The 15,397-nt window shown below is 40.1% G+C and overlaps 1 protein-coding gene across 1 annotated transcript in view; it reads left to right on the top strand.

Moving 5' to 3' along the window:
• Positions 1–15,397, top strand: part of PRDM5 (PR/SET domain 5) — a 235,284-nt gene that overhangs the window by 84,035 nt on the left and 135,852 nt on the right. Inside the window, exons 9-10 of the mRNA XM_089684314.1 lie at positions 882–966; positions 1,434–1,591. Of these exons, the coding sequence (XP_089540440.1) occupies positions 882–966; positions 1,434–1,591 (243 nt within the window). The remainder of the gene's footprint in view (positions 1–881; positions 967–1,433; positions 1,592–15,397) is intronic.

Genomic DNA, 15,397 nt, shown 5'->3' with positions numbered 1-15,397 from the left:
GACTGATTTCAGTTATGTTTTCCAAAGGGTGTGCAACCAAATATTAAGTTAAGGGTGCCAATACTTTTGTCCAGCCCATTTTTGGGGTTTTGTGTGACATTATGTCATATTTGCTTTTCTGCCTCTGTTTTATATTTGTTCCAATACATACAAAGGGAATAAACATGTGTATAGCAAAACATGTGTTAATGCAATACCTTTTTTGTGTGAAATACTTGATTTTCAGGAAAAATATCAAGGGTGCCAACAATTTCGGCCATGACTGTAAAACTAAAGGTACTTTAGCAAATAATGCTCTGCCGTCTTCTCCCTCCTTGACAGGATTTGTATTTGTAAATGTACACTGAGCTGTACACGTGTAGATCAGTGTCAAATCTTGGCATTATTCTGTGCTGGGACGTAAAGTAAGTAATTCTTGTGCATATGTTGTGTGCGTGTGTTGCACAGTAGAGCAAAAAGCTCAAAAAGCTCCTGGGGCCCAGAATTTTTTCACAGTTTCCACAGTTTAATTCCATTTTAAAATGTATGTCCTGGGATTACCCAATGTAATTCCCAATATCTGTCTCCCCCGTAGAGCATATCACGGAATACCTATGGGCACTTTATGGGCAATTATTGTCTCTTGAGTTATTTGAAACAACATTCATCTGAACTATCAGTGTTATTCTTTTGTTATTGTCTCCTAAACTGATGTACACCAGATGCCTCTCTTATATACCTTTGTATTCATTAAAGAGTTTGGTTTTACATGGTCTGAAAAACAAATGGCAATTATGCAGATCTTGAGAAAGCACATTGTCTTATACAAGGACCTTCCAACACTAAACACTTACAGTGTGAACAGTCACATTTTTAATTATCATTAAACACTCGTTTTACAGGTTCATGAGGTCTATGAGTGTCAGGATTGTGACAAGAAATTTATTTCAGCTAACCAACTTAGAAGGCATATGATAACTCACTCAGGTAAAACAACCAACTCTGCATGCTTATTTTATGATTCAGGCAGTATTACAAAAAGTGCACATGTTGTGCTGTGTGTTAGTTATTGTGGATTAACATTTTAGAATTGTAAGCAAGAAATCCAAATTTTGGAACATTTTTTATTCATTGTGTATTTTATTAAATGCATTGCAAATATTCCAATGTATAATCTTGAAGCTAGTTTCTTTGAAGTCCTTCTCTTTTGATTTAAGCTAGTTAATTCGATGTCGGTTTGAAAAGATTATTTTTAAGTCTGTGGCAATGTTTCGTTCTTCCATCCGTTATGAACTATCATGTTAGAAAGGGCATTAGATGCTTTTCTAATTGGTTAATCTTAATTGGACTGACTTAAATGCAACAGTCTCTATGGAGAGTACTCTGTTTGCCTTTCATCTTCTACCTCCCCTCCACTGAACTACAGATTAAATGTCCCCAATCATTTTCTGCAGAGAAGCGCCCCTACACCTGTGAGGTTTGCTGTAAGTCCTTCAAACGACTTGATCAAGTGACCGCTCACAAAATAATACACAGCGAGGACAAACCTTACCAGTGCAAGCTCTGTGGAAAAGGATTTGCCCACAGAAATGTTTACAAGAATCATAAGAAGGTAAACAACTAACACTGGTGTTTGCAATGGCATTTTGCAAAACTTTCCACATTTTTTTTATGTTAAAGTGGACCTTTCATCTATTTGTAACATCATATTGTCCAATATCTGCACAGACTGAGCATATCATTAAACCTGTGTTAACTTATCGTATTGTAGCTTACAGTGTCCTATTTATAACAAGTTATTTTTTTTAAATTTCTTTTAAATATGTGTTACAAAGATTTAATTACCGGAGCACAGTACAGGGCACAAGCTTCTTAGAATCATTGCGACTAGGTTATTTGCAGCTACTTTTAGGTGATTGGATACTGGCTAAAAAGAGTAATTTGCCTGCTACAGACATTTTTCCTAAGCTCAAGAAGACAGTTGCTGTGTTTATTGAAGCTGTACACTCTTGTTTAGGGGTTGATTTACTAAAACTGGAGAGTGCAAAATTTGGTGTAGTTGTGCATGGTAGCCAATCAGTTTTTAACTTCAGCTTGTTCAAGTAAGCTTTGACAAAAAACTGTAATCTGATTGGCTTCTATACAGAGCTGCACCAGATTTTGCATGCTCCATTTTTATTAAATCAACCCCTTAGTGTTGAAATAGCCTGAATCTGCTCACCAAAGTATTTAGTATAGTGTCTCTAAAATACCCATGTTCAAAGACCTGGTAAATAAGGTTAAAGGCTCTCCTTAAGCTTCGCCTTGTGGACCCTGCCTTTCAACTCACGTTCGTGGCTACAGCACTCTGTCAGATCATTGCTATCTGGATGAAACAAATGTCCCAGAATCTCAGCTCCATCTTCAAAAATCCCTCAGTCCATAGTCCTTCCCCAGAAGAATGAAGGCTTGTACCTTCACCTATAGACCTTCTACTCTTGAAGGTGGGAAGGGTGCCTTTCATCTGTCTATGTCTCCCAATGCTAAGCTTAAGCCAGAAACCTATTTTTGTAAGAGGACATGACCTTCTAAACCAACCAAGATTGATTGGTAGGAATATTGCAGACATTTAAGTCCAGAGTTTTATTTCCAGGGCCTACCAACTGGAGTCTTGCGCTTCATGCTCTCTAGTGTGCCTTCTTCTCTATGATGTCGTGCAGGTCTGCTTGCTGATGTCCAGCAGCTCCTGAGTCAAGCGGTTATTACCCCTATATTAACAGGAAAATACTTACAAGGTTTTTACTCAAACGTCTTCATGGTTTCCAAACCAAATGGAGGATTTTGGTCCATTTTGGATCTAAGGAGTCAGTCATTGCTTCTCTCCTTCTGGGTAATTTTCAAGCCTTAGTACTAGATGTCTATCTGCATATTCCCACCTTTTCACCTCATCAATATTATTTTCATTGTGCTGTGGGTGATCACAATTGATAAATTCTTCCATTTGCCCTGTCTACGACCACCTAGGTTTTCATAAAATGTTTGCCTGGTTTTGATTCTGCTCTGTTCTTAAGGCATTCACATTGTGGGGTGTCTTGAGGATTTCCTGCTTAAGGATCAGTCCTCTGTGTCCTTGTCAGCCAATATCTAACAGAGGGTGCACACATTGTATAGTTTTTATTTGGACCCTCAGCCTCCAGAAGTAATTTTTCAGATTGGAGTGTCTTGATCTGAGCTGAAGACATCCTGGTCCAGAACATTTCTGCATCAGGACAAACTTCTGTTTCTGTGTTATCGTACCAGGGCCCTTCTGGCCCAGAGGAAGCCTTCAATTAATGCTTGTGTGCGGGTTCTGGTTCTCATGGTTGCCTCCCTTGAGGCTGTACCATACATCCAGTTTCATTCCAGACTGTTGCATTGCAAAATTCTGTCTGCGTGGGACTAACAGCCTTGGTCCATGGGCTGTCCCATGCATCTGACTCCAAAGCCAGATTCTCCCTAACGTGGTGGATTTCAACCTGGCACTGGAGTTAGGGAATCCCTTTCCTCCACAGTCGTGCAAGGTTCTAATGGTTGTTGCTAGGCTGACACTGTACTTCTCTATTGTAAAGACACCCAAGAAGAATCCAGCCAGATAATACCCCTGCATTATCCTCCATCAACCATCAAGGGGGAACCCAAAGTTGAATTGTTCCAAGGAAAGCAGGCTTGATCCTCTTGTTTAGAACTTCACGCAGAACCAAGACCAAATGAAAGAGCAAAAGATCCGCTCCAGGTGAGTGCCGAATCTGCATAATCCCTCTACAGACACGGAGGTGCTGGCCCGATCCGTGATCACAGATGCAATGGAAAAACAGTATGGTTGGCCGCATAAACAGCAATGTGGTGGATGAAATCCTTTATTGGAGTAATGACTAAGCACGTGTTTGTGTGAAATGCGTCTACTGCTCCTCTGTCCTGTCTTGGAGCTGTCATGTTCTTATCATTTTGCATGTAAAGGATTCCAATAAAGGATTTCATCCACCACATTGATGTGTGTGCGGCCAAGCGTTCTGTTTTTCCATGGAAAATTGGCAGGCAGACTTTCTTAGTTACTCCATGCAGGGGAATGTGCTCTCCAACCAGAGGTCTTTCAAACTTTTTGCCACAGGTAGGGGACAGGTTTGTCACAAGGTACAGGGACTCTGGGGCCTACACAGTGGATGCTCTGGTGATGCTATGAAATCAGTTCAACTGGATCTATGCCTTGCTGCCCCTCCAGATTCTTCCCAACCTACTCCATAGGACCGAAAAAGAGAGCATTCAGGTAATCCTCATTGTGCTGCATTGGCACAGAGGGATGTGGTATTTGAACATACTCAAGCTCCTGGTGGACCTTCTGTGGGGCCTTTCATGGTATAGTGTTCCATTCTGTATCTTGGTTGCTGGCTTTAACAGCATGTCTATTGAAGCCATGGTCCTGAGGGACAGGTTCTTTTTGTATTCAGTGAGCGCTACCTCTTAAAGGCTAGGAAGTCTATAATTGCACCTGGAAAGCCTGTTTTGCTTGGTATAAAAGTCCAAGAAAGTGCTCTGTGGGACGTATTCTGTCCTGTTGGTCTGGACCAACATTTTGCATTGCACATCATTAGGGACAAATCTTGGCTTTGGCCGTTCTGTTTCAGAGACCGTTGGCCTCTGACTTCTATGGTAAAGGCCATTGTTCAGTGAGTAACTCACATCTCTCCCCCAATTATTTTCCCTGTGGTCCCTTGTGATCCTTGTCTGGTCCTCTTGGCTCAGAAAAACCTCCTTTTAAACCTATTTTCTCTTGTCTGACCTTACTCTTAAGGTGGCCTTTCTTGTGGCTATTATCTCTGTGAGGAGATTCTCTAAATTAGTGGCCTTATCCTGCAAGGATTATTATTTCTTATTGTTGCACAAGAACAAATTTGTCTTGAAGCCTAAGGTTGCTTTCATTCCGAAGGTGGTATCTGCTTTCCAGCATAACCAGGGTATTGTCCTTCCCTTCTTATGTCCTTTTTAAAAACATCCTAAGGAAATTTCTGTCTAGTGTCTGGATGTGCTGTGAGAGTTTACCTTTGCACTAATGGCACTTTTAGGAAATCAGATTCTTTCTTTGCACTTCTTGAAGGTTCCTGCAATAGTTTACTTCCTCTCACTCTACCATCGCTAGGAGGATCAAGCAAGTTATCTATAGAGCCTATAGTCTGAAGGATAGGGTTCTTTCTTTTCCAGCTGAAGCACAATCTACCAGATCTGTTAGTGCTTCATGGACCTATCAGTACAAGACTGCCACCTGGGCTTCTGTTCACATATTTGATAAGTTTACCAGGTGATTATTCAAGCCTCTTCTGATGTAAGTATTGGGTGCTACGTACTGCTCTCCTTTGAGCCCGTTTTTTCTTGTTTTGTCCTGTTTGTTATGTGGGCCTAATAGCATTGTGTCTGTGTTACCCCCCACTCCCAGCTGGCCCTCATTTCTTGATGTCCTAATTGTCCCTGTGTCCTGTACTGTGCGGTCAGGAACATTGGATTGTTGACTTACCAGTGAAATCTGTCTCCTGGAATGCATTATAGGACACAGAACTCTCTCCTTCTATTACTTGCTACCAAAATGAGGCTAATTGGGAGTGGTAGTGGGAAAGGGGGGTGGGGGTTATATAGGGGCATGTCCCTGAAGCCTTTTTTTTTGCCAGTGTCTAGTTATCTGAAAGTAGCTGCATTTAATCCAGTTGTATTGATTTAATGAACCCAGTGTTGTGTACTGTACTCCAGTAAACATTTTTCTGTTAAGTCAAAAAACATATTTTTATTGCAACTTATCAGTCATTAGATGTGGTATCTGTATTGGTTTTCTTTCTCGGGCTAAGAACATTTTCAGCAAGTACAGAAAATACATGTTGACCTCATCAGAAATACGCTGTTCTTGTCACTTTGTGTGGGATACACTGGAAGCATTAAACAATGTTACCTTCTTTTTGTAAGCTACTAATTTCATTATCCAATGTATGTAATAAAGAGAAACAAAGACAGACATGTATGTGACAACCATGCTTTCCTCTATTGATAGAATATAGAATGGAGGAATTAGTGTAGCCACCCAGGGGAAAGAAGTGTGTTATTCACATGAATACCAGGTGAAAATAAAGGAAAAAACAAACAAATGCAGCCACCTTAGCTAAGGACTAATAGGCTGCTAGAATGTTTGTTTTTGTGTTTGGATACACTTTAAAGTGGTTGTAAGCCGCAGACATGAATATGAACAAAGCATATCTCTCTATAGTGTGTACTTGTCTCAGTTAGGAGCGCTAGTGTCATTTCTGTCTGCTACTTTGTTCTTCTATCAGCATGAGTCACATCTGACAAGTTTTCCTGACACCTAGAGAAAAATGGTGACGGGATGTACCTCCAGCATAGTGACAGCCTAAGCTCCGTTCCTGCAAGCTGTGTGGAGGGGGGGAGGGGGGCATGTCTCTTCCCTCCTATCAGCTCTCAGAGCTCTCCTCACTGAACTCTGCTGAGTGTAACTTCAGCTCTCCACCCCCTTTTTTCTGAACTCACAGACAATCTTTATAGATTCAGCACTTTGGATGGATATAGAGAAGAGAAGACTGCAAATAAACAGGTACAACTTATGAAGGAAGATTTGTTTAATCTCTGTGTCTCACCTGAGGCCAGTCACTTCACTAGGCATATGTAGGGGTTTACAATCACTTTAAGTATTATTATTGGTTTTAAATTATTTCTGATAGAGAATAAACATTTTAGATCACAAAATAATTTAATTCACTTGGAAACAAAGCAAGCATCTTACAGCTAAAGAATATAGAAAAAAAGGAAGTCAACTGCTGATCTACTAGTGCAAAAATAACTCTTAAGTGCAGGTAAGATCAGGAGTTATTGATCTATTTGAATATGTGAATGCTGTCATCCACAGGAAATGTTTTAATGTTGGTTCCTGCATGAAAGTGTTTTCATATTCAAGTAAGTGAATAACAATTCACCTGTTCAACTTAGAATCTGCCATCAAATAGCTGATTCATTCATTTCTACTAGCGGCGCCTGATTGAAAAAAGGCTTTTCACTTGTTAGTGACACATTGAATGGTTGTCAGTCATCACATGCACCAAAATGTTAAAGTATATGTCACATCAATAAATACAGTATTCAGTGAAGCAGCACTGCCAGCTCAAATTTCTTGAAATCAGGTTTGTGTGACAGTAAAAATAGAATTCACTCAAGCTATAGTTCTAAAATAAAACTCCTGTCAAGTCACGGTGAGAGGAATTTACTGAATCTGGAGCAGCTGTGTATAGTAACCAATCAGCTTCTAACGTTAGCTTCTTCAGTTAGGCTCCATTCGCATGGGCATTTTGGCCAAGCTGGGAATACCAATGGCAGGAATCTGCATTGACAGCTGCATGCGGATAGCAGTGGCCACCAAGCCGATACGCTGCAATGACAGGCTGTTGGCAGGTGCAGCTATCACTTTGCACAGCCAGTGATTACCTGTAGGGATTGCAGCTAGAAGTACTTTGTGCACGACCAGCTGCAATCACCATGGGTGATCATTGGCTTTGCAAACTGGCACGAATAGCTGCAGCCACCAACAACCTATCATTGCAGTGTGCTGGCTCTGTTGTCGCTGCTGTCTGCACACAGCTGTCTATCCCAGCAGCTGAAATCAGTAGATTTCTGCCACTGTGATTCAAAATGTGGCAAAACCCCCATGTGAATGAAGCCTTAAACTTTAAGACTGGGTTCACACTGATGCGGTGCGGAATTCGCAGTGTTTTCTGTGCGAATTCCACACCACATCAGAATCGCACCCCGTTCATGCGAACCAATGCGGTATGTTAAGTTAACAACACCCCAAAATCGGTCCACAAAATGCGGTGCAATGTGCAGAATCGGATTGCATAGGTGTGAATACCCTTGCGATCCAATTCTAGTGTGGACCCAAAAAAAGGTCCTGCACCTTTTTGGTGGGGGTGCGGTGCGATTAGAGCCATGCAAAATGTATGACTCCAATCACACCGCACACAAATCACATGTGATTTGCACAGGAATGTGGTGCGTTCCTGTGCGAATCACATGCGATGTACCGCACCGTACTAGTGTGAACCTAGCCTGAAAATGAAAACTAGAAACTGATTGGTTATCATGCACAGCTGCTGCAGATTCGCCAGTCTTCATACATTTCTCTCAGTGTTTTCAGTTATGATCTCCCTATTATTGCTTCTATTGTAGATATAGCTCAACCCCACAGTGCTTTGGTTGCAAACCTGTATTCACATCATTTAAGCTGATTTGTTTATTTTTATCCTGACAAATGTCATCCTATAATGATAGGTTTCTTTGCATGATATGTCTGCCTTAAATATGTGCTCACTATAGAGAAGCCATTAAAGAGCTGTATAATACAAGATATTCTGACAACTCACAGATGGACAATACGTTTGTAAAACATATTAGTTTTTTGAGTATTGTACAGGTTACATATGAAATGATTTTTTGTTGCTGCTTCACATCTTACAATAGTATTTTTGGTTATATTTATATGACAGGCATTTTACATAACCCAGATACAACAATAATTTTTCACTCTGTCATTGTAATTGTTTACTCTACTATAATATGCAACATAAGCAAGCTCTTAAATCTTTGTTTTGTTTAGCAATTTGCATATTTAGGAGTTAATTAATACAAGGTTGACCATGCATCTGGTTTTAGTTTTCTCCATATGCAATAGAGATATACTTTAGGCTGGTTTTGACGCACATGACACTTGTGAATATGTTGCCCAGATGTTTACAATGTGCATTAACTTATTGCTTTCCTGTGCTTAACTTGTTGAAACAACATCAAAATGTTTCTTAAATTGGAACCTGCAAAGCTATCGGAATATGCCACAAGAAAAGCATTTTAAAGCATGTAGTGTGATTTATTTAGAATCTTACATGTACGCATTACTGAGAGTGTGACTGTTTAAATAGATTACAAAGAAGGTTTATGCATGTTTGCACAACTAGAAAGGATCAACAAGGTAATGCCTGATGCACATTTAGGCCTATGTTATTGATTTTTTCTATTTGTGTTAATGTGCTGTAATTTATAACAACTAAAGAGCAATCATTTGCCAGACTGGTATTTATTTCTTATTTTGCTAACACTTTTTCTGCAGCACTTTACACAGAATTTTGAACAATTCATATCACTTTTTGTCCCACAATAGGGCCTTGAGTCTCATGCATAATAGCATACCTGGAATAATACTGAATGTTGCATATAACCTGGAACCCAGAGGGTGACACCACTTGTTCCAAGTTAGGAGTATAGTGGTGTCACTTGCCCTGCCCAAAGGGTGCTTATTAGACAAATAATAAGCAGCAACATGCTGATAAGTCATCAACTCTTCATTTTACCCTGTATTCAGCAGAGCCTGATTATCCTTAAAGCTGCCCCTCTCTCTCCCAGTCTGAGTACTGCTACAAAGAGAATGAAACTAGGCTAATATTAAGACAGCTTCTTGACTCAGGATAGTTGTATGCAAAAATACATTTCATTTTAAAGGAATATGCATCTGTAATAATTTTTTTCTTTATATCTGCTCAGTTTTAAAATGTTTATAAAGTCATTTTTTATAGAGTTTTGGATAGAGTATGGAATGGTTAAAATCCAAGTCAGGATTTTTCTTATTTGTGTCTCATCATGAAGATTTCCCTTTTTCTTCCTGTAATAGAAGTACAGCAAGAAATAAAAGGAAATGTTGTCACCAGAATAGGTGTTCCCATTAGAAGATTTACTCCTCCTGTGACAACTCACATAGAGTATATTGAGTTTCTGGTGTGAGGCAGTGAACATCAGAACAGATACTGGGGGTTAGGGATGGGGTTTGAGTTAGTGGTAATATGCCACAAATGCTGGCTGTTCGGCAAACGGCGAACTGAGTAGATTGTTCACTTGCCTTCCATAGCGAACCTCCAGTTGTTGCTGATAATCATTCATTTAATGTTTTATTCACAAACAGAACAAAGTGACTAAGAAATGGGCAATTCATGTGATATTTTTTTCTTTGTAAATTTCACTTTTGCTGCATCGTACAGCTGTGCTGATTCACAGGCAGGTTCAAGGCACCCCCAAAGCATGTAATTTAACAGAATTTTGTATTTTTAATGTTGCTGTTTAAACTTTTTTAGAAGAGCTGCCCCCCCACTGAACAGCATTTTAAAGTGGAACTTTAGGCAAAAGATTTTTCTCATTTTGAATTGAGTAAGGGAGGGTTATAACCCCTGTCGGTTTTTATTGCCATCTGTGTCCCATTAGGGGGATTTACATTCACTTCTTGTCCCATAGCCAGACAGGAAGTGAGAAGTCACCATTTTTATTTTTCTCTCCAAATGTCAATTTTGCTTTAGTGCACCCTACAGATGTGCCACTTCACAGACAGATTTAGGGAATCTCCAAAGCATGTTATGTATAGGAATTATTCACCTTTCCTCTCTGGCAGTGTCCATCTCCACTTGCCCTTTGTGTGACAATCCTTTATTCATTAGTCTTGAAAATAGAGATAATTATTGTTGAGGATTCGCCTCCTATTTGACCATCACCAGTGATAGTTAAGGGTTAATTTACTAAAACTGGATAGTGCAAAATCTGGTGTAGCTGTGCATGTTAGCCAATCAGCTTCTAACTTCAGCTTATTCAATTAAGCTTTGCAAAAAAAAAACGGAAGCTGATTGGTTTCTATGCAGAGCTGCACCAGATTTTACACTCTCCAGTTTCAGCAAATCAACATCTTAATGTCCCCAACAGGGATGCAGATGTCAATAAAAAGACATGAATGCTTAATCGGTGGCCCTCCAGCTTTTGCGGAGTCCCATCATGCCTCTGCCTTTGGGAGTTATGCTTGTAACTGTCAGCCTTGCAGTGCCTCATGGGACTTGTAGCTCTGCAACAGCTGGAGGGCCACAAGTTGAACACCTAACCCTTCCATATGCTATGTTAATAAAAAAAAATATCGGTCTTTACATTCTCTTTAAAGAATAACTATTACGTAAGATATTAATGCAGAGTTATTGAAGGAGTCGATAATCTTCACACAATGAATTGTATGAACATATTTCAGTTATCCAATAATGTAATAAGCAAATTTCTGTTAAAGGAGAAGTACAGCCAAAGCTGCGCAGGAGTACAGTTCGTTCTGCACTCCTGTGACCCGTTTTCAGCCAATAGTGGGCTAAAGTCCACTTTTGGCTGACATCACTTAGCCTTTCCAGGCTGGGGAAAGATCCCGACTTTAAAGTTGGGATCCACCCAGATCTTTGGATCTACAGCTGGCTCAGCCTCTCAGCAATCCTTTGAGAGCATGAACCAACCACAGGGAGAACTGAATGATCAAAGGTGTTCTCAGCCTTAGAGCCGGTGGGGGACAGATGCAGCATTGGATCAATGCTGCATCCACCTAGGCAGGTATAATTAAAAAAAAAAATCCCCCCAAAAATTGATCTTATTTAATTCTAAATTTAACTAATTTTATCTGCACTTGATTGGATAATTTAAAGTGTTACTAAACTCCAGACCCCAGACCCTGCATTCACCATATCCCACACTACACAGAGCATGGAAATGCAATTATTTTAGTAAATATAAACTGCTAAATACCTTTTCTCATTAGCAGTGTATAGCAGCCTTGTGACTTCTATCAGTGTACATTAGAGCACGGGTTAAAGCTTGTAGGAGTTTTCATTCTGTTCTGGGAGGATGCAGAACCCATGACCTCTGTCTGGACAGTGTTGATTGGCCCTGTGCTGAACACATGCACTCTCCCAAGAAAAAAAAAACGTCTAGCAATATACACCAAACTGAGCATGTGCAGAGTGACTCCACATGATATGTCTTATCAGAAGATAAGAGGGGGGCACTGGAAGAAGGGGAGGATCAGAGAAGTCAGGATCAAACAGCGTTTTTAAACAATGCAGAGGATTAACCCCTTAGGCTCCTCAATATAACAAGCATGCATTGCTGCATATACAGACTGATTTTACTGTTGTGGGTTTAGTAACACTTTAAGTGAATATTGACACAATGTCTGTGAAGATGCTCATCTTTTGTAGTAAATCAGCCCAAATGCATTCTGATAAATGTATGTGGGTAATACATGTAAAAATAGTATATATTAAAAATTAAATAAATGTGAACATTAGTAAATTCAGATGAAAAGAAGATATTCAGATTATATTAGTAATTTCATATTTCTTTTTCAATTCTTAACTTTTATTTGCAGACCAGTTGCCCACCAGTGACAGGGGTTGGGTCACATTATTTAGTGCCAAGGGTGCTTAAAGTAGAAGTAAACCCAATTTTGTATCTGTTATCTAAAGGTAAGCCTTTAACCACTTGCCCGCCAGGGGATTTACCCCCTTCCTAATGAGGCAACGATGCTGTGTTACTTTAACTGACAATTGCGTGGTCATGCAGCGGTGCACCCAAATGAAATTTATGTTCTTTTTTTTCTCACAAATAGAGCTTTCTTTTGGTGGTATTTGATCACTTGTGCGTTTTTTATTTTTTGCGCTATAAACAATAAAAGACCAACAATTTTGAGAAAAAAAAACTATATTTTTGACTATTTTTCTATTAAACATGTCCAGTAAAAAAAAAAACAAAATTTCATCAGCGACTTAGAGCGGGACTGCGGCTGGCATTCTGACACTGGGGGCAACGGATTTGGTGTCACTGACATCCCCAGTGATACCAATAGTGATCAGTGCTAATGAAAGCACTGACAGTGCACTAATGGCACTGGGCAGGAAGGGGTTAACATGTGGGGCGATCAAAGGGTTAACTGTGTGCTGTTTTACTATGTGGGCTGAGTCTGTGTAAGCACATTGTGCATGAGCTGACAGGGGAGAGATCTGTGTTGTTTGTACACAGGTCTCTCCCCCGTCAGAGATACTTGGCGATCACCGGGATCCGGGGATTGACAGCCGAGGCCGTGAATGGCGGAGCGGGTAGGGCGCACACGCCCCCTACCCGGATATGCAAAGTCACATATATATACATGATTTTGCGCACCCCTGCCGCCCTGTAGCAGTATTTTTGCTATAGGGTGCAGGAGAAATGGTTAATATGGCTTATCTGTTAGTACTGTAAATATCTCCTAAACATGCACCATTTAGGAGATATTTACTGTAGAAGTTCCGGTTATGCCACAAGCGCATGCACACTACACTCACTGTGGACAGCGTGCTGTCCATTGAGAGAGCATGTGCGGGAGTGATGACATCGGGGCTCCGCCAGTCAGATGGTCGCATCTCACAAACCCGGAAAGAAGACCAGGTGAAGATGGAAGCCTCAGGAAGCCATGAGAGTGCTGTGCTGGAGGACTTAATTTTCAGGTAAGTCTTTCATAATGTACTAGTATGCTATGCATACTAGCACATTATGCTCTTAACTTGCAGGAAGAAATTTTTTTTGATTTTTTTTTTTTTGCGGTTTACTACAGCTTTAAGCATTTGCAGTATCAGTTTATTTATTCTGTATTTAAACTGAGCAAATAAAAGGTGTCTGTTTAAAGCACATCTACAGGGAAAACAAAAATCCTCCATTGCAGTGGGGCTGCAAGGGTTAATTGCCTATTCACCTTCAGAACCTTGCAAATTCACTTTCACTTCTAATCCTCTGCTTCCCTGGCAGCCAGCGCTCCCCTATGGTTTGGCAGTGGACTTTCTCTTGGTGTCCTCACATCCATTGCAGGGGAGTCACACTGCAGGGGAGAATTGTTCTTTTCCCTGTAAGGCAGTAGTAAAGAACTCTAAACTCTGGTTGAATAAAAGGAATTTTATTCAAGTATGTATCTTATATTGCTCTCAGCCTTCTCTATATCTCCAAATCTCTGCTGTGATCTGACATCCTGACGAGTGTGGCTACATTGTTTTTCCATGGTCCCATTGTATGTAGAAACTTAGCCACTCTCTCTTTCTCACTCCCAAGATAGACTATGGAATATGGAGTATGGGATTTGTAGTGTACATAGAGCAGTGCACATGATGGCAAATGAGTGCACTGCTTATTTAAAAAAAATGGAAGTGAAGGGGAAAAAGAGAGGTTCAGGTGCTCACAGAGCAAAATAGATTACGGGGCTATTAAGTAGTGGCTGTGGACTGATTATTTTTGGAGAATGAGGATATAATTTACCGTTACTCTAAGCATTCCTGGTGGTATTATAGTTTGTGGCAACCCCTGTCATTGCCACTTAAAGTGTTACTAAACCCAGGACCCTGCATTCACTATATCTGGTCTCCCACAGTACACAGAACATAGAAATGCAATTATTTTAGTAAATATAAGGCCTCCTGCACACAGGGCATTTTTGCAGCCACTTTTAGGGGCGTCAGGTGTTTTTTTTTTACTGCTTCCAAGCTGCCCTCTATGTTATCCTATGTGTACATGTACACATAGATTTTTGGAAGCTTTTAGTAGCAGTAGCGTTTACCAGCACAAAAAAAACCTAGGGCCAGTGTATCCAGGAGCAGCAGCATTTTGGCAGAAAAAACGCTTGACACAGCTAAATGCTAGGCGAGTTTAGCACTTGAGCTTTAATTCATTTTAATGGCCAGAATAATATATCATTCTGGCCAATGAAATGAATTAACGCTCAAGCGCTTGATGCTTATAAATGTGCCTAAATGCTTGTAAAAGCTTTTTTTCTGCAAAAACACTGCTGCTAGGAGGACAGCTTCTAGGAAAGTTTTTTTTTCTGTCCTGTGTGCATGAGGTCTTAACTGATAAATACTTTTTCTCATCAGCAGTATATAGCAGTCTTATGCTGTAGCAGACTTCTATCAGTGTCCAGCTGAGCACTGGTTAAAGCTCTATACACTAAACTGAGCATGTACAGAGTGATTCCTAGAGCTCTGTACTACCAGCAAATGGATTGGGGACAAGAAAACGGGGAGGATCAGAGGAGACAGGATCAAACAGCCTTTTTACACAATGCAGAGGACCCCTTAGGTTCCACAGTGAGTATAACAAGTATTCTTTGCTGAATATACAGACTGATTTTACTGTTGTGGGTTTAGTGACATTCTAACTGGAAAGCTTGCTTTGCATGGAAATATAAACAAAATAAAGACATGTGAAAAAGGAATCTGTTTACTAAATTCAAGGTACTTTGGATAAAATAGAAAAAACATTTTAATCTCTTTCAGGTCTTTATTGCTGTCTGTGTCCAGCTAGGGACATTCGGCCTCTTGATTTGCCCTGGTGATTATTGTTTCCAGGACAAAGAATCTTGGAAAATACAAACCCATATGATTGCCACCAGATGAGGGAAAAATGTTTCAATGAAGACACCTGTTTCAGTGACACCTATAAAGGGGATATTCCATAATTTTAGATATCTTTTCTACTTCTGTCCCATTGTGTCTCCATAACA

Source organism: Staurois parvus, unplaced genomic scaffold, assembly GCF_062004578.1.
Source record: "Staurois parvus isolate SC_StPar_1 unplaced genomic scaffold, SC_StPar_1.0 ptg000344l, whole genome shotgun sequence".
In the NCBI taxonomy this organism is placed as follows: domain Eukaryota; kingdom Metazoa; phylum Chordata; class Amphibia; order Anura; family Ranidae; genus Staurois; species Staurois parvus.
The sequence above is the reverse complement of the archived record's forward strand: the minus strand, read 5'-3'. Positions and strand labels throughout refer to the sequence as shown.